Source organism: Gouania willdenowi, chromosome 7, assembly GCF_900634775.1.
Source record: "Gouania willdenowi chromosome 7, fGouWil2.1, whole genome shotgun sequence".
Lineage (NCBI taxonomy): Eukaryota > Metazoa > Chordata > Actinopteri > Blenniiformes > Gobiesocidae > Gouania > Gouania willdenowi.
The window spans coordinates 19,613,721-19,639,649 of record NC_041050.1 but is presented as its reverse complement, the minus strand read 5'-3'; the positions used below and the strand labels follow the sequence as shown (position 1 = coordinate 19,639,649).

General features: G+C 38.1%; 2 protein-coding genes across 2 annotated transcripts; one reads left to right on the top strand and one right to left on the bottom strand.

Moving 5' to 3' along the window:
• Nucleotides 1-832: 832 nt before the first annotated feature.
• ccdc22 (CCC complex scaffolding subunit CCDC22) lies at nt 833-16,788 on the top strand. The gene is made up of 16 exons (XM_028453408.1): nt 833-1,252; nt 1,615-1,792; nt 3,306-3,438; nt 5,015-5,121; nt 5,381-5,456; nt 5,546-5,715; nt 8,312-8,527; nt 8,614-8,784; nt 11,877-11,996; nt 12,084-12,200; nt 12,290-12,391; nt 13,968-14,075; nt 14,821-14,916; nt 15,194-15,253; nt 15,339-15,413; nt 16,200-16,788. Exons 1-16 carry the CDS (start codon nt 1,203-1,205, stop codon nt 16,311-16,313), a joined length of 1,893 nt encoding a protein of 630 aa, XP_028309209.1. The 5' UTR covers nt 833-1,202; the 3' UTR covers nt 16,314-16,788.
• Nucleotides 16,789-19,221: 2,433 nt separating this feature from the next.
• Nucleotides 19,222-25,787, bottom strand: LOC114467243 (leucine-rich repeat-containing protein 38-like). The gene is made up of 2 exons (XM_028453410.1): nt 24,863-25,787; nt 19,222-20,801 (listed from the first exon to the last, which is right to left on the bottom strand). Exons 1-2 carry the CDS (start codon nt 25,515-25,517, stop codon nt 20,554-20,556), a joined length of 903 nt encoding a protein of 300 aa, XP_028309211.1. The 5' UTR covers nt 25,518-25,787; the 3' UTR covers nt 19,222-20,553.
• Nucleotides 25,788-25,929: the final 142 nt, after the last annotated feature.

Genomic DNA, 25,929 nt, shown 5'->3' with positions numbered 1-25,929 from the left:
ATGTTGTGTTAAATGTAGGAAAATGTGCTCAATATGAGAAAAGTGAGATAAATAAAGAAAATGTGTTAGCTACAACTTTTATACTAAATTTTTACACTTGGCACCCCATAGCCTTCTGCTGTCTTCATGCTGGAGCTGGCGATTCCTGATCGATGATTCGTGGCTCAACTATTCTGGAACACTTGGAGGGACTATCTTTCTATCCATTTCTGTTTGCCCTTCTGTTCACTGACCCCAACCAGTCGAAGCGGATAGCTGCCACCTGTGAACCTGGTTCAGCTGGAGATTTCTTCCTATAAAAATGGGCTAGTTTTTTTCTTCCCAATGTCCCTAAATGCTTGTACATGTGGGTCTTTCTTTCTTACTATGGACTCTTATATTTTGTTAAGCGCGTTGAGATGACTTTGTTGTAATTTGGACTATATAAATAAAGTTGAATTGAATTGAATTAAAAATAAAAGCTTCACTTTTGTCCCATCTATTCTTTTTACAGTCTGGTAATCACACAGGTTATTCTTTATTCTTTTAATGACTTACATTTAAAGAATGTTGCAGTGCTTCATATACTCCACCCCCTGCCCGGTGCCATCACAAAGAAACACATAAGCAGTGTAAACTTCACTTGGTGGTCTTAATGTTAAAGCTGATGAGTTTTATCCTTCAACAACCAGAATCAATCAATCAGAAACAGAACGTCCCGGAACCAGTTCCCTGTTCACCCGCAACTTTTTCCGGTCATGAGATTGCTAGTGCTCGTGCATGCTGGTTGATGTAGTTTTTCTGCACTTTTTTTGCTTTCTTTTTACAGTGAGAGAACTACATCTCCCAAAAGGAGCTGTACTACTTGTCGCCTGTGCTGCATTTTTCCCACGGAAGCTATATTATTACCCGATTTGTGCTGTTTTCTAAGACTTATAGCGCTGAATCATTCCCCGTAGCCAACGCAGAGGAATATATAATGCTATGAAGTAATATTTAGGACGATACGCTTTATACAAAAGATGACGATAGGGAATGTTAGCAAAGCGGGGAGGGTCTGCCTTGCTAACTAATAAGTTTTCAGCTTATGAAAGATGGAAGCTCGTCATTTAGCTCACTTTGGTACACGGGCAACTTATACAAGTTACAGTTAATTTGACGAATCTGCTCATCGGAACTTCAGCTCTTCATCTGAGTGTCTGCTTTGCTCAGAAACATCAGTTATGGAGGAAGTTGACAAAATTCTCATTCACGCATTAAAACAAATTGGCACGTAAGTATTACAAGAATATACGTTTAAGGGTTAAGAGTGATTAAGAAAGGATATAGTAACACATTTATATATTTCTCAATACTTACGTAGGAATGCAGGAAGCGAGAGTCAGCTGCTGTCATCTGATGTTATGGCTGATTACAGACAAACTATTTCCTTTTGTCGATCTAAACAATATATGAATAAATGAATGAAAACACCAGGATCTAGTTTTGGCTTGGTCTCATTGCTGTAGTTAATTGTCATGTGCAAGCCATTATCAAGGTTCTCAATCACTGTGTACTATACTGTGACGCTAGTTTTTCTAATGAACGAGTTACCACTAACAGTGAGAATCATTGTGTCTGGATTGTTTCACACAGAGAAGTGAGTGAAGAGACTGACAGCATCAAGAGATTTACCAGTGAACTGATCGTGGAATCGGTGGTAAAATGCATTCGAGTGATCGACCCTGGCTTGGGCAGTGCTTTGCCCACCTCCCTCCCTCCAGGCATGTCAGCGCGTTTCAGGGTTGGAATGATGCTGGCACAAGCCTGTCAGGTAACATGTTTCTGTATTACATTGTGCACAAGTATCACAGTCTGACTTCCCTTCGTTTTGAAGTAGAAAGTTTGAAAATTCTCAGTTTAGATCAAATATATTGAACACTTATTTTAAAAAACTTAAACAATGCCATATTATGTGTGGAAGTAATTAAATACACTTCTGTGTGTGTGTGTGCGTGTGTGTGTATATATATATGGTAACAAAGAAGTACTCCCTAAGCATCAACTTTTTTAGCGCATATTTTTTGTAAATGTTACTGAAGTTGTCTATCCTTAATAGATGTGCATTACAGTTTATCTCAGTCACTTTAGTGCTTATAAAAATGAAAATTCTCATTAATATTAGTTCAACCTCCACAACATTTAATCATTTGTGCACATCATAGGAGCAATTTCTCCTTCCTCTGAAAAAACTGCAAATGCATATCAGTTGCTTTCATACAGTTCTCTGCTGTTTTATAACAATTTCATTTGCTTATGTCATGTCAGTCAAAATGTACTATACTTTTGGATCCTGACTAGTTGCTTCCAATAAAACTAAAAGTCTTCATTTCATTGCTTGAGTCATTACATACAAACTTGTTGAACTAGTTATTAAATTTTGTCAAGCAAATTTTATACCTTTTTTAATAATTTTTTTCTGGAAATGTCTCCTAAATTGAACAAGGGATTATATTCGTTGTGATGTAGATCAAATAATGTGGCCAGACAGACAGGAATATCTGGATATGCCAGAATGATTTACATATGCTAATTAACAATTTGCCCCACGACACTGAACAGGATAAAGTGGGTCTGAAAATGAATGAATGAATGAATTTACAATTTGTACTGTTACAGTATATTGTTCAGATTTGTGCACAGCTCTACCAAAAGGGCGTTTCTTATGTTTGTTCTAAATAAGTGACTGTAGTGTATTTTTCTTTTGCACAATGCTGTAGAATTGCAAAAAGCCTATACAGTAAAAATGTGAAACATACATATTCAGTGTCTTTTACTCCCCTGACTACAGCAATGTGTAACTTTACTGTAGTTTTCAAATGGCTGTACAAGTAGTGTATAGTGCTGTTTTTAGCATTTTCAGGTAGTGTCACTGAGTTTTGACCTTTTTTTGGCATTGGAAAACACTCAGAGAATAAACTGTCATAATAAAAACATGACAAGGCCATTTGACTATCTTGTTCATAAACGATGGTGTCGAAACTTCTTATTTGGATGACACTGGCAGTTTCATTGACTTGAATACTTGATTTTGAGGAATGGACCATCCATTTTGAGCAAGTCACGTGCTTTTGCAGGTTATCCACTAGGTTTTGCAGTTTGCACTAATTGTTTTTAGAAATGCACTAACTGCTGTGCAAATGTTAATAGTGATGTGAGAAAAGCACCAAAGCGACTGAGAAAAACTGTAAATTGTGTATGAAATTTATAATGCATATCTCTAGTTAATGCTGTGTATGGGCCTATGAATGTCTCCGGTTTTATGTGGAATTGTTTCCCCCCCCCAGGACATTGGTTATAAAGGAGAAATAGGGTACCAGACTTTTTTATACAGCAATGAGCCAGAGATTCGGTCTCTGCTCATGTTCTTGGTGGAAAAGCTGCCCAGAGAAAGTGCTGAAGCCTCAGACCAGCCCACAGGTAAAGAAAATACCAGTCTCCCTCTGTCTTTTATTATGTGGATTTTAATGAAAATTATTTATTGCAAGCATATACATTTTTATTTTCCCCCCTATGGACAGTATGAGTTTTCATCTTCACAATGACCAGGCTAATAGATAGATTATAGGACTGATGAATAGCAATCCTCTATCACAACGTCTCTTACTGATGATTTAAACAGAGCTCTAATCTTATCGTGGGGATGAACTGAAGTCAGAGTGAGCAAAGCTTCACATGTTATTTCAGGAAAGCAGAACAATCACTGTTAGTTCCTAATAGAGGGTTTTCACGGCGCCTCATCAATCCGGACGTCGCCATATTGGAGGTACTCAGCAGACCCTAAAGCAAATCTTGAATTTTGAGAGGAAATGGTGAATTATTGCTGTGTTTTTGGCTGTACCAATCAGTCAGACCGTGAAAAACATTTGGAGTTTCATAGACTGCCAAAAGTTATAACAAATCATGGAGAACAATTTAAAAAATTATCAGAGGAAAGGAGGCGCTTTTGGCTAGCGAAGCTAAACCAGGACCTACGAGGCAAAAATCTGAAGGTTAGGTTAGTTAGGTTATTAAGGTTAGTTTGATTAAAGACGGATATTGCATTAATTACTTTGGCCTTCACAACACTCCTGTCATTGATGAAATGATACTGCATCTCCCTCACTCATCCACACACCATCTGGTTATAGGCCTTCAAACTTTTATAAGATTCAAGGTCTTCCGCTGTGTAATGGATTGGTGAGAAAACCAATTTTGCACTAATAGACGGAAAACTCTCCTGGTCATCATTGATCTTAGATGACAGAGCTGACTCGTATGGATCTGCACCACCAATAAAGTGTAACTTTTCCAAATATCGTGCCCTTTCCTGCGGACCAAGTCCTTCCCTTTGTGCTTGTGCTGGGTATTGCCAGGTACCTCGCGATACGATATATCACAATTTTATTATATTTTTGCCTACAATAACGATATTACCACAACACAGCGATTTTTGCGATAATCGATATATCGCGGGATATTTCATCCACGATACATTACGATATCTGTGTCATTGAAGAAATTCAGAATTTATTGACTGCACTGAACCCATTTCACAAGAATTACAAAACATTGTCAATCAATTTCACATGAATGACAGCCAAGTAAAACAAAATGTATACTGCACAGTGGCTCATCTTAACACACACACACCACACACACATGCACAGTGTAAATTTGTAAATATCCACTCCTCGCCTATTGTCTCGTTGTACTGTGTATGTTCTGCATTATCTCTGTGTATCATGTAAGTATATATATATATAGTTTTTGTCATGTCTTGTATGTTGCATATAAAAAAAAATCGATATTTGGCGCCAGAGAAGCGATGACGTATTGCGAGACGCAACCTTGCGATATATCGTTTTATCAATATTTTGACACACCCCTACTGTGTGCCTTTGCATCTATAACGCATTTTGAGGAGCTTTTCTGTAGTTTATACATTGCAGTGTTTACCTCCGAGTTTTTGCGACCCGTGTGTTGAAGTTAAACTAAAGTTGTTACTGTGCTGTAGGAAAGTCGGTGGTGCTGCAGAGAGCCATTTCTGCTGCAATCAAAGCCCAGCTTGCTGTGCCGTGGCTGCCTCCAAACTGCAGACTGCCACTGCATTATGCAACACAGGTAAACACCTGGATTTTATTGTCGAATGTCAGTGGAGGGAAAAAAAACAGAATGCACAGGGATTTGTCAGTTTGCTTCCATGCAAAACTGAAAAGAGGCAAAGACCGTTTGATCTTTTATTGGGTTTTTTGATTTGTGATCCTGGGGGACAGGAGCCACAGGCTGGAGGGCTGCAAAAATAATTAAAGAAAATTAGTAGAACAGCATCACTGCAAGTGTAACAGCCACAATGAAGCAAGCAGCTTTTTTTTCTGTCTAGAGTCAAGAAACATTGCACAGCTTTCATGTTCAGCCTCTCAGCTTACCACAATCCTCAGGCAAGGAGCACCTCAAAGGTAACCACTGCCTGCATTCACACACAATTTTCTTGTTGTTATGATGGCGTTGCCATGCGTTTACATGTATGAGTCTGCTGCTTTTTCAGAGGTGAAGGATTACCAGCGGGACATTCTTCTTCCCATCACTGCCCAGCTTTCCAGCCGCACGTGCTTGGTTGCGTCTGTACTGGAGCAGCACACAGCAGAGCTGAGCGCTGCTCAGGAGTGGGACAACGAATGGAACAGTCAGGGTTTGTTGTCCCGCCTCACACCACAGGCAAGTAAACCCACACAGAAAAAGCAATGAATCACAGACAGTCATGGGCCACTAACTTTCATTGATATTTGTGGGAAGCAAAGTCTGGTCAACGTGTTCTCATTTACCAGACAAACTACTGTAGATTGTTCATTGGGATGCCCATTAGCTTCCACCACAGTGGTTGCTTGTCTTCCTGGGGACCCTAATTTAAAGCAACAAAATATTTACAATAAATATACAATAGCAAAAACAGAATAAAATACAATTACATACAATTACAAATACAACAATAAAAACAGGACTAGAACACTTCATGTCTTGATCTCACATGTACAACAGGGCTTTGAGTTCCTCAGTTTTTTAGGCAGTTTATTCTATAGTTAAGAATAAATAATATAGTATACATGTAATAAGACAGACTTTTGTAGTTAATTAGTTCTAGGCCGATTAATGACCAAATCCTGACGATAAGCACGCCTCGTACAATGTGAGTGTTTTTGTTTTACATATCTAATATTTTCAAACAATGAAGCTGGTTTACCGTTCAGGATTATTTTCTTTAAAAATCATAATAGGTTGTATTGTATTTTGTCTTGGAGAATAGGCCAAGACAAGGTAAAATGCATTTCTTTAACACAAGTAAAGAAAGGACACTTTAGTACGACGCAGGCCGCCTTGTTTTGTACAACCTGAAGCCTTGATACATCTGTTCTATTTACAGTAGACCATATAGTTGAACAATATTAGAGATGAGTTAACACAAGGGATTGAACTACCAGTTTTATAATTACAAGAGTGACAAAGTAAGATGACCTACTGACCACAGAAATAGCTCTACCCATTTTACTGATCACCTGGTCTATATGAGGTGACCATGAGAGGTCGTGATCCATTGATGAAGGCATTTATGCTGGGTGGGAGGTTCGCCTTGGGCCGTATCCTCCGGTCTGGACTTAAGCGTTTTTTTACGTGCCTGCATTTACGCGCCTCTCTCCTGCGCGTATTCTCCGATCAGGCTCGTGACACGCCCACCTTGCTTAAATCAACCAAATGTGCTTAGTCAGTGAATGAAGGTGGTCTGAAGCAAAGGAGGCGGGCTGGGCCATGATGTCATTTTTTTGGGGCTGTCTAGAAATCACGCAACATGGGAGTTTTCCCAATTCTTGAAAATGTCATTGAAATCCGTGAAAATTATAAAACACACGTTTAATTTGAAAGGCCTTCGTTGATAAACAATGTAACAAGTTGATTTGATCAGATTACTTCAGACTGAAGATCAGACACATTTTTCTTTCCGAGCCACAGTTAAAATCTCTCTTTCTCCCTCACGTTTGTTTGTCTGCAAAGACTAATTTTATTAATTTCTTACATTTCTGCATTCAGAAATGATCAGCGCACATTAGTCATCATCATCTGTCATCAACGTTTCCTTGTTATTTACTCTTGTAGTTGATCAAACTGTGGCATTACTGTACACGGTGTTTAAATAGTTGAGCATCAGTCTGATGTCTGTCAGAGTTTCATTGTAACAAGCTGCAGCAGCTGACGTGCACACCGTGGCACACACAGCTGATCAGCTTTGTGACGATGCTCTCATCCCCTTCCAGGAGAACGAGTGGACGGCACGGATAAACAATAATTAAATGTAACGCATTTTCTCCCGTCTAGAACTGGTTGATGTGAACATATTAGAAATGCTGATGGTCAATCTTTTGGCGTGTTTGTGTGACTCCCCCCACCCCCGTGACGGTGTCAGTTTGGATAGATTCTTTCTGGGAGTGTCTTCTGCAATATTATGTGTGTGTGGCTTAATCTGTAACTAAGGCCAAGCTTTTTATGCAATACAATGTTTCACCTTATCGTGGCGCTGCACTTATTCCAGGTTCAGAAGCGCGTAAGAGGAAAATACGTTAAGCATGTGGGAGAATACGCGTAAGGCCAGATTTGAATGGGAACGCCCACACTTCAGAGTCGCTCCACCCAGAATGCATAACTGGGATGGAGGCGCGCAGTGACTGACTTAAGTACAGGGGGAGAATAGCGCACAGCCAAAAACAGCGCCACTGCACGGCTTTTCTGACTTACGTTCATGGAAGAATACAGCGCCTGAGAAGCACACTATGTAAGGAAAAGAAGCCAGCTAAACCTTTTTGCCTTTTTTCCTCCAGTAAAACTCAAGTTGTGCTTTCCACATGGATGTGACATATCCCATGTGACCTTTGACCCGCTTTTATAATACGCTTTTTCTGGTCTGGCACTCCCCTTGAGGATGTAGCTTATTGCATTACTGCCCATGTGACATTAAACAGTCTTCCATATCACACATTGTTGCCTCAGTTTTTTGGGTACTCACTTGCTAACCCACTTACAGCTGTATTTGTTTCAGGTCATGTTTAAGGTTCATGACATATTTGAACTAAAATCATATACAATCGCTGTACCAATAAGATTGATGCTTGTTGGAAGACAAAGAGTAGAAAGTTAAATGGTTGGTTTAATCACAATTGTCTATTTCCTTTTCATGCAATTGTTGAACTAATAAATATAATTATATGACAACAACCTAATACTTTTGTAATGAACTGTATGTAATACATGACACGCTTTTGAGCAGGAGTACCGCTCCAGGAAACTGACCAGGCTGCATAAGCGCATTGAGGATCAGCTGCGTTCTGCTGCCCTGCCTTCTTCTGAAAGTGCCTTCGGAGTTTCCCACGCCACCTCCGACCTATCAGAGCTACTGCAGTCCTTCAGCGGCTCCACCCACTCTGACCACATCCTGACCAAGGGTTCCCACTTCACACACACTCAGAAGTTTACCTTTACACAGGTGAGGACTGCTGTGGGAGCAGAATACGGTGACATGTCTAGCTCTGTAGTAACAACTGATGCACTGTGCGTGTGTGTGCACCTCAGGATACGACAGCAGTAACCAACCCCATCCCGACTGTGCGTCAGTCAGAGGGTGACGCTTTGCTTCGTCAGCAAGAGGAACTGACTTCCCTTCAGCAACAGTTCCAGCAGCTTTGTAGTCATGTCAGTCAACTAGCAGCAGACATGAAGCACACAAATGTCACTAATGCACAGGTAAGACACACACTATCATTGTCTTTCAACACCAGCAAGTCCAGTTACACTGGTATCCATTTGAATTAGTTTGCATTAGCAGGGCTCTACACTAACTTTTCCAGTGGTTGAACCAATCCCAGAATTTGGTCGCACCCTTTTTTTGAGCGAGGATGGGGGGTGGGGGGTGTGGGGTGTGTGTATAGCATAGCCATGCATGCTGATGAATAGTTGACTTAACTGGCATACCTTTTGTATAAAGTAAAGATTGACAATGACTTGAGATATTTGCAAAATGTTTTCAGGTTTTAGTGTCAATATTAAGTTTTTCTGCAACAAGCAGTGGCTGAAATAACAGGTGATGTTTTTTTAATATAATTTTACAAGAAGACGGAACAATTTAAAAATAAAATAAAAATAACAGCAAAGCATAACAACAGGTTACATGTATTCTGTTTTTTATTTTGCAGAAAGGTTGTACTTGAATTAAGTTAACAGTACCATAACTAATTTAGCATCTGCATTGTTTCACCCCGTGGAATTCAATTCAGAGGGTCCAGGAGGTCTTATAGTGGGGTCTCCTAACCCTCTTCCCCTGGTCAGGGGTCTGCAACCTTTACTCTAAAAGGAGCCATTTTGCCTCATCTCACCTGGATTAAAGTCCTCCTGGAACCAAATAAATACCTTCTCAATGAAGACAATACAGTGTATTAAATTCTATACAGTTAAATATATAGAATAATGTTTGATTTAATTGTATTTATATTGATCATGTAAATGGAGACTTAGAAACAGTTTAAAATAAAATAAAATAAATTGACATCAAGAAATAAAACAGTATATTGCATCTTCAAATTCTTACACATCTCAGTTTACATGAACTCAATGTTATATAAAGAAGTATTTTTTTAGTTAATGTATTTGAAAGGCTACAAAAAGTAACTTTGTATTTGATAACACATGATCATGTGATCAACGCATGCTAATTGTTATTTTCTTGCCACACATAAAACATGCATATTTAACCTGCACATTGGTGGTTAAATGAATCTGTTCCCACGCAATTAAAATCTCTATTTTCTTCGAGAATAGTGTTTTTGTTAGTTTAATTATTTTACCAGGGATTTAAAACTTAAGGTTAACCACAGGAAAGTTAATGGTCTGTAGATGTTGCAGGAGGTGAAGTAGGAAGTCATTGCATAACTTGATTTATTTTAGGTTAACAAATTGTTATATCTTGATTTTATTTGTCATTAAACATTAATAGCCTCAGTAAAAATAACTTTATTTCAATAGTTTTTTTAAAAAGTTATAGGGAGCCATTGCAAAAGAGTCAAAGAGCCACATGAGGCTCCAGAACCACAGGTTGCAGACCCCTGCCCTGGGAGAACCACAGCTGAACATCTGGCCTGGAATCATAGTCCATCAGTTCTGGTCCCTCCATGCTGGTTCTGATGAGCGTGTACACTCTGTCACTGAGCTTGGCACGTTTTTCCTTTTTACTGCTGCTCTCAATTTGAGCGTGCTCTCAGTGAAGGGCTCGTTATGTCTGGCTGCGTTCGCGGACCGCGCACACTCTGAAGGAGCACATTGGTGTTTATACTCAGTGCATTCACCGTTTGCATTACCCTCAGCCAAGTTGTGTGAGCGCGCACCGTCTCCTCACCCGCAGCGCAGAGAGAGAGAGAGAGAAGTGCACTCTGTGGGACGTGACAAAATAAGGTCACCCATATGAAGTCTTGAGCCTTGATTAGGGCTGGGCGATATGTACGGAATTCCTAAAGGGCCATGCTTTCATACATGTTATTTCCTTCATTTTCCCATGATAAAATTGATATATCTTGATAACGGCAATGTTGTCATTTTCTATATCGCTAAAATAGAAAACTCAATATATCTTGAATCATGATATATAGCCCAGCTCTAGTTTACATATGTGCTTTATTTGTTAGCTTAGGTAATTATGCCGTTAACTTTACGCTCTCCAAGGGCTGTTACATTTAATAGTTGTCTTTGCAGTGCCTGATCATAAAGTCACACTAGTGACAGGCAGACAAGTATTTTTAACTAAAATGCAAGCTGGCATTAATTTTACTTTAACTTTATGTTTCTATTTTGTTGACTTTATCACGTGGAGAAAAAAGCTATTACCCGTTCTTCTCCCACACCAACCTTTCCTTAAGGGATTTCCTTTGGTCCTCTTGTGATTTGGTAACTTAATACTTTCTGCATCCAAATTGATTAAACTCGTACCGTATTTTTTGGACTATAAGGCGCACTGGATTATAAGGCGCACTATCAATGAATGGGTCTGACCAGGTCTATTTTCATACATAAGGCACACCGGACTATAAGGCACACCGGTTTGTTGTTGTTATTATTATTATTATTATTATTATTATTATTATTATTATTATTATTATTATTATTATTATTAAGGCTCATTAAGCAAAACAAAATAGTCTGATAAGTCAAACTTTATTCAACTCATTAACAATAACTCTCAACATTGTTCAGGTTTAACACATAAAATATAGAACAATACACTCACTTTTTCAGTTCAGTATGTTGAAGCACAGTACAGGTACATATCACCCCATGAGGTGTCTGACTATGGTAGCCCTAAAGCACCAAAAATCCATCAATAGGTGCAGCTTCATGGTTTACCAAAGTTGTACTAAAACATTTTGACACATTAATTTCATACATAAGGCGCTTATAAGGCGCACTGTCGATTTTTGAGAAAATTAAAGGATTTTAAGTGCGCCTTATAGTCCGAAAAATACGGTAATCAAATAATTGCTCATATTAATGTATTTTAGCAGTGCTGCTTTGCATTAATCACCCATTAGTTTGTGATCACTCATTCACACATGTTCTACTGGCTAGAAGCTGGAGTTCCCTGGTCATGTAAAACCTCACAGTTGTCCATAGTTTATACATTAACTTTGATGGCAACATGTTTACTTGCTGCTAAAGACATTACAGCCAATAATAGGTGTCATGCTACAAAGCAACAGTAATAACGTTATGTTTTATGTTGGAGTTTGTTTTCAGTTATGTTTGCGGAAAAGAAATGGACAGTGAAGTAACAGTTGTGTATTTTGCTGCAGGTGATGGATGAGTTAAAAAAAAGAGAACAGGCAAACTCTGAAAAAGAGGAGAAGATACTTGTGAAGAAGAAAACAATTGACCTGCTGCCAGACACAGACAACAACCTGCTTAAGCTTCAGGTCAGAGTTTTGCATTTATCAAAGCAACTGGCTGTTTTCCTTCAGTGGACTCTTCTATTTACAGAACATCTGTATCATCTCATACAGGCTGTGGTGGAGGCCAGCTCCAAGCGTGTCATAAACCTGGCAACTCAGTGGGAGAAACACCGCGCACCACTCATTGATGAGCATCGCAGGTTAAAAGAAATCTGCAGCACTCAAGATGTGAGAAAATAAGACCAGTTCTACTGATGCTACAGCAGCTGTTTTAATTTCACCACATCTGATCACTTTTGTGTAATTATCCGTTTTAGCTGGAATCATCCAGAAAGCTGTCTGAAATCAAGTCTCTGCACGATAAGATTTCAGTGTCTACGGAGGAAGCAAAGAGGAAGGAAGAAATGCACAAACAACTGGTTAGTGAAATGCTTGAGTGGAGCATTTAGGAACTAAATGAAATTGTTTTTTGTGAACAATTAGATTGCAAATATGAAGTTAAGATGATTTAGAACTATAACTGTATTTAGTACTATGGCAAACTGTTTTAACATGTAATCAGTTCTTACAATTGTATCTATGTTTATAATTGTTAGGCTTTACACAGATCTGATTGGCAATATTGGATCAGGTTATATTTTGCATTTAATGCAATTAATGTAATCGGCTGTATTGTCTTAATTCACCGATTCGATCAATGACGTTATTGTCATGATGAAACTTTCTGTAGATGCTCCCATTGCATTGTTTTATCGTCTCATTTACACCAAAGAGTTGTTTGCTTTACATGACACGACTTTATTTCACTCACATTTCTGTACAAAGGTGAAAACCTATGAGCGAACGGCGAAAATGTCGAGCAAAACGGCTGAGCACTGGACAACTTCCCCAGTCTACCGGCTCTGAAAGCAGGGACAGCGTGTGTGTGTTTTGTTTATTCAGTCAGAGCATGTTAAACGTGAGAGTCCTAAAGCCTCACATTTACTTTTGCTTTCATAGCAGACACTTCTGTCCGTTTCAGGGTGGTGTTGGACACAGAACCGTGTGCGTGTGCGTGTGCGTGTGTGTGTGTGTGCGCGCCCCACCCCCGCTGTGCACCTGTGAATATGGACTATAAGCAACAGCAGGTTTTGCAATGTCACAGTCAGGAAATATGTCTTTGCTGCTAATGCTAATGCTGATGCTAATGGAGGCTTCACGTAGTTCCAGTGTGGTCTGCCTACACAGCTTCATCTCCAACTCTTTTGTAGTTGTTTCACAACAGTCACTGAGTCTGACATGGGACTCCGGTTTAATTCAACAGCTGCAGCACTTATTTTGCAATCACTAAAAACGGCATACAGCTTATAATCGATCTGCTCCAGTCTCACACGCTCCCTCACTCCAGATATTGGTCGAGCGACTAGGGCATTCATTTGCTGTTAAAGGGGCACGCACGCACGCACGCACACACTCTGACAACAAATGTTACACTCCCTCACAGTCACAAGGCTGCATTTAGGTCCCAAAAAATAGTACCATTTGATTTTTCGTGGATCTGTATCAGGTAGTACTGAATGAATTCGGTCGTTACCTAAAAAAAAAAAAACTTTTATTCATATGATCGTATCAGTGATTGTTTTTTTTAATACTCAATGATTGGTGATCGGCTCAAAAATCCTGATTGTGTAAATCTAATAATTATTAAGTCAACATTATTCATAATTTCAATTATATTGTCACTAGTTACACTGTTGATTATAGATATCAACAAGTCAGTTCTAATTAGTGGAAATTCTCATTGTAGATATCTGAAACTCGTCAACATTTTCCATTGACTTCCAATAAAATGTAATTATGTTAAATATTAGTATATTGTTGGCCACGTTAGCACTACAGTATAATAGAAGTATCGCCATGGTTGAGTTAACCAAAGTCACGCTTATTTGGTATATTTATATTTATTTATTCCTGAATTGCCTTGACATGTAAGTGACTGTTAATCTTCCTTCAAAGGTAACAGAGTTGGAGAATCTTCCTCAGGATGCGTCTCGGGCAGAATACACTCAAAGGATTCTAGAGATTGTCAGTAACATCAAGAAACAAAAGGAGGAAATTACAAAGGTGAGGAGGAACAGGACGTTTTAATGCTGAGGTGATGGTGGTGGTGTTCATTTTTCTTCCATGTTGGCTTATACTGACTTATTATCTCCTAATATTGTATAAAATAAACATAACTAGCTACAATGACAGTAAATGTTTCATCTGACTCCAACTAAAACACAACCTATGACATTAAACATTAGTTGTGATTAAAATGGTCCAAAACCTTGGTTAGAAAGCACACACATTATTTTATTTGCAGTCTGTAGAAAACAGGTCTGATACGGTGTGAAAACCATAGAGTGATGCTCATAGGATTGGAACCATGTCACTTTACTTGTGTGCAGATGTATGTGCTGATAAGAGGTGAGAGCTAAATTTAAAAGGAAACAAAATTGAAAACTTTCAACTTTAAAAAATGAATCACAGCAAAACGCAGTCAAGAAGTGATACTTTTCTCAATCTGAGAGCAATTACATTTTCTTACAATAAAATGCAAATTAGTTTCAACTTAGCCAAGCTGTTGATGCATTCATTATCAAAGCTCTATCAGTTCCTGCTACTTCCTATTATGCCCTGGATCTTTGTTTAAGGAAGCAGAAATTTGAGCTCGACAGAGGAAAGGAATGACTTTAGGGGAGCGTGGCAGTCATTTTGTTTCATTGCACTGCATTATAGAAATGATTTGTAGTTTATCCACGGGACAAGCAAGCTAATGCAGAGCTCATGAGAAGAACGATCCAACATGTGTTACTTTATTTTGCAGATTTTGTGTGACACAAAGGAGCTTCAGAAAGAAATCAACAACCTGACGGGTAAACTGGACCGGACCTTTGCCGTCACAGATGAGCTGGTTTTTAAGGTATCGGCTGATCTTGTGTTTATGATCCTTTTAATAGTTTAGTTTGAAGAAAATGGTTTTGACCAAAACCATAACTCACAGATCTCTGTTAGATGTTAATCATTCACACTGTTTATAACTATAGCAAATCAATGTTTTCTAATCATATTTAGGAATTATTTTAGTAAAGATTTTGAAAGTTCCTTCCATTCTACTCCCATTGTCTATGTTTAATTTATGTTCAGGAACTGTTTTCCAACTGGTTGTTGTTGTTGTTGACAATTGTTTGAATATCCAGGATGCCAAAAAAGACGAATCTGTCCGCAAGTCTTACAAATACTTGGCTGCCTTGCATGAGGTACATCACTGCATCAAAACATCTTTTTTTTTTTACCCCCAGTTCCTTTCAGACTGATGTACCTAATGTCATTTCTACTTTATAGAACTGTAATCAACTCATCCAGACAATTGAAGACACCGGTACGATTCTGAGAGAGATCAGAGATCTAGAAGAGCAGGTAAGACTTCATTTTTACTGATTTCTATTTCTAGAGCCTTAGTTTAAAATGTGTCCAAAATGTACATCTGTCCAATTCCATCACATTTACAAACTCAAAGCAGGTAAAAGAGGACTTTGTATATACTAATCAAGTGAAATATGGTTTCATCGTATTTAATTGATATTTAGTTTGAAGTTCAGTGAAAAAGTTCTGAGTTCTTTTCCCAAAAAATATCAAGCCAGCATTGCTGTGTGCATCAGAATAAAAGTATCGCTATGGCATCGTTTCGATTGTTTCTTGTGGGAACTTTTCTTTCCTTTTTGATAAATTGTGGGTAAAACTGCATTTAGGAGTGAAGTAAGGCTGTATTTATTGACATTATAATTACAGCTTTCACAAACCATTGAAAAAAAGACTCTGATTCTGAAGAAAGGGCAGGATTTTCTAGACTGTTCATAATTTACTTAATATTAAATGAGAGATGTAGATCTGCAGCATGGGTTTATTCCTTTGTGCCACCAACTGTTTAGGTAAAACACTGTTAGAGCTATTTATAGGTTCTGCTATGGTTTTTACTCTTCACCTAAAAAGGGACATTTATCATACTATGGTGCAAAGTGTTTACTGTAGTCTCAAAGAAGGTCAGTGCAAACAATAAGGTTAATAATCATACTGCAAAAATTACGTTTTGTTGCATTTGAAGATATAAACGCTTTATGACTCGTTGGTGACAAAGAAATATTTATGCTAAACAAACTAAACACATATTGTTCCATATTTCATGTCATTGTTTGTTGTCCACAGATCGAGGTAGAAAATGGAAAGAAAACAGTGGCTAACTTGGAGAGGATTCTGGACGACTATAAAGCTATCCGACAGGAGAACTCTGCACTCGCTGCCAAAATCAGAGACGGCTAATGGAGACGCCACTTTTTTTTTTTTTGCCTTTTGAAGCTGCAGCCACACACTGATCTGAAATGGACTGATCCAGTTTTTACATAGAGTAGGACACATGGAGACCTGTTTGGGAAACTAATATATTTTATTGCACCAAGTGAAACAACTCAGAAGACAAGTCGCTGTTTCTTTCTAATTGGATTCTGAGAATGTGATGATGGTTTTTCTAACTGAGGCATATACCGACATGTTCTCCATCTCAAATTGATGTTGTAATAAAAAAAGTTTAATTATAAGGTGATAATTATTATCAAATTTTTAATGTGTAAATTATTCCTCCTTTTTAGACATTAGCAGGTTCACAGTCCTGATTATACCAACTGATCATGTCAAGTGAATGACTTTTGAATGTAGTCCATTAACCTTTTGGTTCAGATCTATCTGCTAAGTATTGTACATAAGGTACCAGCTTGAATAAAGATGCCTTCTAGATTTACTAGTGCTGTGAATTTTTAGTCTGATTATTAAATGCCTAACAGTGTCTTAAGTCATCTATCTGTTCTGTATGCTTTTGGATTTCTCCTTAGTACAACACAGCTCGACATGCAGGTTTGCGGCCCTCCAGAACAAAGGTTGGACACCCCTGCTTTGTGCAGATGAGCATTGAGTGAGAGTGAAATTACTGCTGTAGGTCAGCAGTCCAGATTTTAGTGTAAAAATTAATTAAATATATTTTATGCTTAAGATTTCTTAAAATGAAATTTGAAGAAACTAATATTAAAATGTATACATTTTTCCTATAAATACGAAAATCCTACTCCCAGAATTATGTTTTGTTAACAGTGTTGGGTAAGTTACTCTAAACTTATAGTATATTTATGTAACTAGTTACTGGGATAAAAATGTAATATTATTACAATATTACTGTTTTTTTTTAATGTTACACTGCTTTGAGTTACTTTTGGTCCAGAACACTAATTATATATCTCACTGATGGTGTTTGAATAACATCGATCTAAGTTTTGTTTCTAATATTTGTGCTGTTTCAGGAGCAGGAAGCTCTTTTTTGTTTCCCATAAGTTATATTTAACTATAATGATCATCTTTTTTTTTTCCTCAAATAATTGCAAACAGTGAGAAAACAAAGCAAATATGCACTTAAATTAAATATCCATGTAACTTGAGTTACTTTAATTGTAACTAGTAATTTATTACAATTTGTAATATATTACAAAAATAACTAGTTACTCCCAACACTGTTTGTTAGTAACACAGTGGCTATCAAAAGTAATACCATATTGAAAATGTTATGCTTTAAAAAACTTTCATTTTTACATTTTTTAATCAATGGTGAGCTACACAATTGTATCCATAATATTAAGATTCCACAAAATGCATTTATTTAAGTTTTTTCAGGAAATTAACTTTGATCTCCCGACATGTTTCGACTGCCAACTGTCAGTCTTCCTCAGAGGCATCAACTGATTGCTTCGATGTATCCTTACAAGTTCTATAGAAATAACGTGTGTGTAGCGGCCAAGCGTTCACAGGAACGTCTCTTTTTGATCCTTCAATGTCGGCTCTTCCAATCATTGTGAAGCTAGAACTCACCAAGTGTTGGATCGCTCCCACACTAATATGGAACGTGAACTGGGTTTAGACCATTGTGAGACAGGTTCATTTTACCCTACTGATGATGTGTTGTTGCAATAGTAATCCTGCGAACTGTCAGTTTTCCTCTGAGGAAGCAAACCAGCAGATCACTAGAAAAAGTTCATACTAACTGAAAGAGATGTAACAATGAACTTTGCACCAAGTGAAACAACTCAGAAGACAAGTCGCTGTTTCTTTCTAATTGGATTCTGAGAATGTGATGATGGTTTTTCTAACTGAGGCATATACCGACATGTTCTCCATCTCAAATTGATGTTGTAATAAAAAAAGTTTAATTATAAGGTGATAATTATTATCAAGTTTTTTGATAATAATTTTTTGATCCTTCAATGTCGGCTCTTCCAATCATTGTGAAGCTAGAACTCACCAAGTGTTGGATCGCTCCCACACTAATATGGAACGTGAACTGGGTTTAGACCATTGTGAGACAGGTTAATTTTACCCTACTGATGATGTGTTGTTGCCAACTGTCAGTTTTCCTCTGAGGAAGACTGACAGTTGGCAGTCGAAACATGTCAGGAGATCAAATTATGTTGTTTTGTCTTCTCATATTTTTGCAGTAAAATGGAAATGTATGGACAAGTACTAGTTTAAACAACTTCCTTTGTGATTCAAAAATGGTTTTGTGGAAAGAAAAGTGTATAACACTTGCCTTGACAACAAATAATATAAAAAAGGTAGGATTTTGAGTTTATTGAAGAACATAAACACTTTTTGTTAGAAATGCTGTATGGCCATCAGCACAGTTAGCCTTTTTTTTTTTTTATCTCTGTTCAAAAATCTGGTGGTGTTGAAGGACTTCACAAGAGGACTAGACATCTCAGAGAATCAATGAACAATTAGCCTATTTATATAACAATCCAACTGAAAAACCAGTTGTAGGTTTTGAGACTATGGCAATTCATTTTAGCATTCAATGCCTAAATGTAGGGTGACCATAGTTTTAATTCCAGAAAGAGGACACTTGGGCCGACCTTGACCTCGTATATTCTCTTTATAACAAAAAAAATTCTGAAATCAGAGGTGACTCAAAGCAATCCTCTTCCTTATGTATTAAAATAATGTGTTTGATAACAAATCTAGTATCAGACAGCCATTTGCACACCATAATTACAATAGTCTATATGGTTTTATAAAATATAAACTTTATTTGTTAGTGTATGTACATGTGTGCTGATGCTGCACCCATCTAAAGAGAGATCTATGGGCAAAACCCTTCTCGAGCTTTGCTATCGCCCTATGTTGAGATACAAACAATTGGACCACACAAATGAATGTTGATGAACCAAATCTTAGGAAGACATTCCTCTCAACTATCGTACAGTGAATGCCAGAAATAAAGGAAGTATTCAGTGTGTGGCAGTTCTCTGAGGCAGTATACTTTGCTAGAGGGTAGAGCAGAATGACCGAATCAGTTCAATAAACTTCTCATAACCACTACATGCAGAAGACTATCATGAACAGCAAAATTCAAAGTATCAAACCTTGAAAAGCATCAATAAAGCATTGAAAACCCATTGAAAATAGCTTTCCATTTCTGCTAGAACAGGAAAGAGAAGTTACATTTTATACAAGATCTGCACAAACTTGCTTTTTTAATGCTGCTTAAAAGCTGATATTACTCAGACCCAACAGAGTCAACCTGGATCAGCCGCTCCGGCGTTCCGGACAAAGTCACTTTTGCTGTTTTCAGTCTGCTACAGTTTGGTTTCTGGTTTCAGGAACCTTGATGATTGTTGGTGAAATAGCTTGTGTTCAAATCAGCTGAAGAAGAACCAAAGAAGGTGGATGTTGAGAAGGATCAACACTCCATTCCAGAAGATGGTGCAATGCACGTGAAGATGGCTGTCAAGAAGTACAGTATTGTTCAAATTGCAGAATAGTAGTTGTGCTCTAAAGTTTCATGGCAAAAGTTTACCCTGGCTTTATTGATCTTTTTTACTCCTAAAATATAGTTAGTGTTTTGTTCCCCTCCCAAATATTACATTTTATATAATTGATTTTTGTTGAACAACTGATACCATTATTTTGTCGGAATCCCCTTTTAACATTATTCAAACATCTTTTTCCCAACAAATTTTATACACATTGTTAAGGTTATGCCAGGGTACGTAAACACATCCCACTGAAGACACCATGGCTCATGATTAGGTCAAAAGGTTCCAAACCCAACCTACCTTTTCATTTCCATACCTGGTTTATTCATCAGTTTAAAGACACCATCTGGTTTGGAAACCGGAACCACTCTGACACTGTGTGAAAACACTGCTATGCTCATTGCTACTTAAAGACTGACTAAAGTCAAGTGTCTTCATTTTAAGAAATAGTGCATTGATGTGACATGTTACTGTCTTTCTGTTGCTCTGCGATGATCATTTTATCTTTCTTATGATTAACTATTTTAATCAAGATGAACTGGCAACCTATCTATGTGTACTGGAACTCATATTTTAGCTGGATTTGTTCCTTTGTCCCTCATTTTAGTCGTACACTGTCCACTGCAGCTTTTTCCAGGTGGATTGCATGACAGCGTTTTTGTTCAGTACTCGGCACATACCGTATCTTTTTACCATTAAGCTACCTATTATCAGTCGATTCCCTCCTCTTCATCTCCTTTAAAGCCTCTTTTGAGGCGCTGGAAGCAGGGAACAATGGAAGCCAGACAGAAGCTAGCAATAATGGCTGCTACGGACACAGAGATGCCAGAGAAGATGACAATGAGATAGTCTGTGAGGGAGAGTGTACTACGGCACTCTCTGAAACTGTCCTCACTCAGAAGACTGAGAGGAACACGTTGGCCATCCAGAGGAAGCGAGCACTCCAGTACCTTCATTCCTGAGAAATGAGAAATGATACCATATAATCAGATGACAGAAAGCACTGAGGTCTTAAACAGTCTGAGTCAGAACACAACAAAGCAAAGAAAAGCCTTCGTGACAGTGGGTTTGATTGTCTGTTGCTGACTGAAAGTCTCCAATTATAATGTTGGCCGAGCCACTAAAATCAAAGAAAGCTTATTATGACGCAAACACGTCGTTATGTTATTTTACAGAAGAACTAAAATCTGAAATTTCTGAATGTTTCAGTTGAAATATCAATTGCTTTGTCAACAGTCCTGACCTCGTGGAATCAGCTTCGGTGTGTTGTTCATGCCGGAGATCAACACAGTCACAGGTTGTGATAAATGGGATGCTATTACAGCAGTGTGTGACCAGGTCGGATTGGTGACCAATGAATGAATGCCACAGTTTGTTAATGGATTCTTCTTTCTTTAGACTTCAAATCAACAAACAAGAGCCGACAGCAACCCACATACTCAGCTCTGCTGCTTATCCCATAATAAATGCTCCTTATAAACATTGCAATGCCTGATTTTCCCACGTTAGAGGGTTTATATTCAAGATGCATTACTAAAACAAAAAAAGTTTTTTTTTGATAGGTTTTTCCAAGGTATATTATTTGGGAATTTTAGTGATTAGCATGTTCAGTAATAGGGGTGACTATTGGCAAGGATGTTGCAATACAATACGTATCACGATACTAAATGAAGTTGCTGTATATGTTCATCAGAAGATCATTCAGAGGACAAATTGAGTCAAAACTATTTGCTTCAAAACATCCTATTTGTTATTTATTATTAGTGTTTATGCACATTTTCACTGAAAAAAAGAAAATGCAGTGTTACACACTGCCATCATAAAATATACAACTTTTTCTTCACTGAAGTGTCAAAGTAACCATTACAACACAAATGCAAAAATACACAAAAATATAGATTAAATAGATTTTTTTAAAAAGAAATCAATAATGATAATTTTTTTGATAAAAAATATGAAGTTTTTTAATTAAAAATCAATTTAAAATCGGCACCCAAAAAATCGCGATCTATCGTGAAATTGATTATTTTTCACACCCCTATTCAGTAACCTCTTTCTTTTTGGTGACATTTGCGAGAACAAAAAAAATCATTTTAACAAAAGATCATAAAACGTCCACCTGCGTAGCTATGAAGTGGTGTCTTGCAATAGCCGAAAAGTAAAACCATCATCCTTATTACCGACACAATTTGAAATGACACAGAATTGAGACAGTTTTGGAAACGATTGCGAAGAGCTTGAGAAATATTTTCGATATAGAATATATCCATCCATCCATTTTCTGATCCACTTGTTCCTTTTTTTCCAGGGTCACAGGGGTCTGGTGGTGCCTATCTCCAGCTCTCATCGGGCGTTTGGCGGGGGTACACCCTGGACATGGCGCCAGTCCATCGCGGATAAAATATATTTGTTTTAAAAATGTATTTGCCCAACAAACTAACGGACCTCTAGGGGTAGCTTGAGGTCCACCAGTGGCCCGTGGACCACTCTTTAAGGAAAAAGAAATCAAAATTTTATGGCCTGTTGTTTCAGACATCACACAGAATGGTCAGAAAAGTCTTTAGGACCATCTTTCAGCAACTTCTTGGTCCTCCACATAAAGGTACCCAATGCAACACAAGGGGAATGATAATTTCATTATAAATACTAGATTTATCTTGTGGAACAAAATACTAGGTTAAAAACTCTAACTTCTTGTACAGTTTTAGGCTTAAACATATATAAACTCTACCTTAATGCCTATCTCTGGTTTTTAAACCCAGTGCTGTGTTTTTTTACTGCCTGTCATTGACTTTTAAAAGGCACCTTTTTATAAAAAACACCATTGAGCCCTATATTGTGTTTATTTCTACAAAATTCTCTAGACTGGTTTAGGTAACAGAATTTCCATCTGATTCGACCACCACTGACGCGTTGCCATATTCAAGAATGACATGACAAAATGCTCAAATAATATTTCTTTCCCAGCGTGCATGAGTGTGCATGCACGCTGAGAGACTACAACCACAGGAGGGTTTTCCACATGAAAGAGGAACTCAGTGACCTCAATGCCTGGTCACGACGCACAACATCAGGCAGTGGAACGAGTGCAGAGAGGAGAATCCTTCTCTCTACTACACCCAGGAGCAGACAAAAACAACTCATTTTGGACTGATTGGTTAAAAACCATATCTGTTAAATCCAAATCCAAAGTTGTGATATAAAACAACTGATGACCTAATTAAGAATGTGTCAACAAATATGGCTTGGTGTTGTTGTTTTTCAGTTCAATTGAATTTTTTGGATGAAAAGGATCAGATTAATAATGTAGGTCATCGCTGTAAGCCAGGAGAGGGATGTCGATGACATCCGACTTCTCTGAGTTCTGCTTTGATCTTCCTTTGACGTTGTTGATGTTCATTCACTAAAAACATACTACACAACAAAGGCACTATTATGCCAAGTACTTCATCTAGCTCTCCATTCTTCTATCTTTATAACCACTTTATCCAGATTACAGTCACATGCATACACACCCACACATGTCACCGTACTAGAGGAGGAAAACAGTGAAAATGGAAACCAAACACAGTGCATGGTTATTGAATTATAAGCTAAGTGATCTAAAAGGATGGATAGATAGATTTTGTTATTCAATTCAACTTATTTGGTTATGAAACCATTTAAATGGAAATGGCTTGACATTGATTTAATAATCTTTGTTCTTGGTTGTTTACTTTTTAAAATTGTTTAGCACGACTCCTGAAACCATTAGTTTGTTAGGTAAAACATCTTGTTTTGCTCTTTACAGTTCACATGATTTATTTTAAACATTTGTTTTAATTCTTCAGAACTTCCCAAGAGCAGCATCACTTCCAGTGTGGCGCCACATATGGAATTATATCATTTTTCAAATGCAGTCCAAAACTTTTTCCCTTTATTTCTATTTATTTTATCTTACAACATTTAAATTGGATTTTATTCTCTGGAAGGCCGGGAAAATGGTGCAACCACATCGGGAAAGAATAAAGGGACAGAAAACGTATGGCAAGGCAAAAAGATCCAGAATTTGAATAAGTACTAAGTGGAGTTATTTTACGGTAATTTGGTTGTTATTTAGTGCTTGGAAAAAATGTGGAGAGATAGCAGTAGGTTTTATGGGTTCAATGATTTGGAAAAGACTTCACTGGAGTTATTTGGCATATTCTAAGTAAAGTTTTATTTTTGTTTTCAGGGTTTCATTGTTATTGTAAACTTCAGATTTTAATTAAAAAGTAAAGGCCATGTAGTTCAGAGCTGGTAAACCTGATAATGTAGTGTAATGGGTGAGATGTGGGTCCGTTCAGCTTATTTCAAACACCTTGAAACCTGCACTTGCTCCTGTGTTTGGTCGCTCTTGCAACAAATCTGGTGTGAATCCAAAAAATTATTTTCTGTTCTGAGTTGCAAGGGAAGGTTGCTGTGGTAAAAGCAAATAAACCATGCAGCAAAGTAAGTGAGCTAAGTAGCCGTGGTCTCAGGACTTTGTTTGAATTTGTTTATTAACAGGTTCAAACAGATTTTGTGTTGCTTCTGCAAAAAGGAGCCACTCAGAAACTCCTTGCTTTACCTGGACATAAGTTCAAAGGTCTCCTGAAGAGGACAAACAGAGTGAAGTTCAGCTAACAGATACTAACAGAGCCTCTGTAAATCCCTTCTTAGTGCTTGTTTCAGGCCAGCAGTTGTAAGTGTGCAAGGTTAACCTGGCAGTTTGGTTCTGGCAGTGTGAAACAGAACAGAGCCAAATGCAGCCATATAAAAACGTGTTTTCTCTCTCCAATCTAATTCAGTCCTCCCTGATAGTTACTTTACTGCTCTTTGGTCAGACTGGAATGGAGACTTGTCAGTACATCACTGTGGAAAAATACACGTTATTTAGTATTTCATGTTTTTGTCAATGTTTTATGTTCTTTCCTTCCTCTTTTATAACCGATTAATCAAATTGTTACTGATCAAGATTGTTACTGAGTACAGTGGTAACCCATTCTTTAAGCAGCTTACCCATTGGCAGCTTGTCCTCGTTCTCTTTCATCCATGCAAATAGTTTTGCAAAGTGACAGTCACAAAGCCAGGGATTGCCCTCCAAACGCAGCACTTTAAGGTAAAGCAGGGGTTTCAGAACACTGACATCTAATCCTGTTAAACCGTTCCCTTCCAGCTCCAGCTCCCTTAAAGAAGTCAGCCCTGAGAAGGCGTCCTTGTCTATCATGCTTAAGAAGGGGTTGTTTCCCAGACGCAGTTTGATCAGACTTGTTGAGTCCTCAAATATCCCTGAAGAGATTTCTGTCAAGTTGTTACTTCCCAAGTCTAAGAAAACCAATCTAGAAGATGTACTCAGAGTCCCTGGCTCCAGCTGGGAAAGACAGTTATTCCGTAAATCTAGATAGACCAAATCACTGTATAGGACTAGAAAGTCAGAAGGAATCCAGGGAATCCAGTTGTTGGAGAGTAGAAGACGCCGAACGTTCAGAGGGATGGCGTCTGGAACTCTAGTTAATCCTTGGCCAGTGCAGTTCACAGTATGGTGGTCTGGACACATGCAGCTGGATGGGCAATTGTGGCCCCGTGTAAGCAAAGTGGAAGAGATCAAGGCAAGTAAAGGCTGCAGCCAGTTAATGCATGGTATCATTGTCAAGGGGGTGGTAGCATGAACCATGAGACAGGGGAGTGAGGGAGTAAAAAGAGGGGGGAAATATGGAGCTGAGACATGTTAGGACTCACAGGAGAGGAAGGGGAAGCAAATATCAGACGTTGATTAGGCGCAGTGCTTGCATCCTTCCACGCCGTTTTAGTCCAAAATGAGGACAGAAAAAAAAAAACAATCCTGGAGAAGGGAATTACACAAGATCATGTAATCAGTTGGATTCAAAAAGCAGGCTGTGGATTCTGGGGGAAGAGGGATGGGTAAAAGGGAGCGTGCAAGAGAGCTTGGAGGAGGGGGGATGTGAGAAAGATGAGGATTAACTCTGTGGGAAATACATGCTAGCAGACGAAATACAAAGGGGGAGGAACCTCATGACGTGTGTCTGTGTCAGTTTGTCTGCGTTGTTGTGTAGGGACAGCCCTCA

Excerpts from the sequence above, each read along its gene's own strand:
- ccdc22 (XM_028453408.1), top strand. The coding sequence starts at position 1,203 with ATGGAGGAAGTTGACAAAATTCTCATTCACGCATTAAAACAAATTGGC. Across the intron at positions 8,785-11,876 it reads CAAATGTCACTAATGCACAG|GTGATGGATGAGTTAAAAAA; the intron begins GTAAGACACACA and ends ATTTTGCTGCAG. Across the intron at positions 14,076-14,820 it reads AAAAGGAGGAAATTACAAAG|ATTTTGTGTGACACAAAGGA; the intron begins GTGAGGAGGAAC and ends TTTATTTTGCAG.
- LOC114467243 (XM_028453410.1), bottom strand. The coding sequence starts at position 25,517 with ATGGTTCATGCTACCACCCCCTTGACAATGATACCATGCATTAACTGG. Across the intron at positions 20,802-24,862 it reads CGAGGACAAGCTGCCAATGG|GAATGAAGGTACTGGAGTGC; the intron begins GTAAGCTGCTTA and ends CTCATTTCTCAG.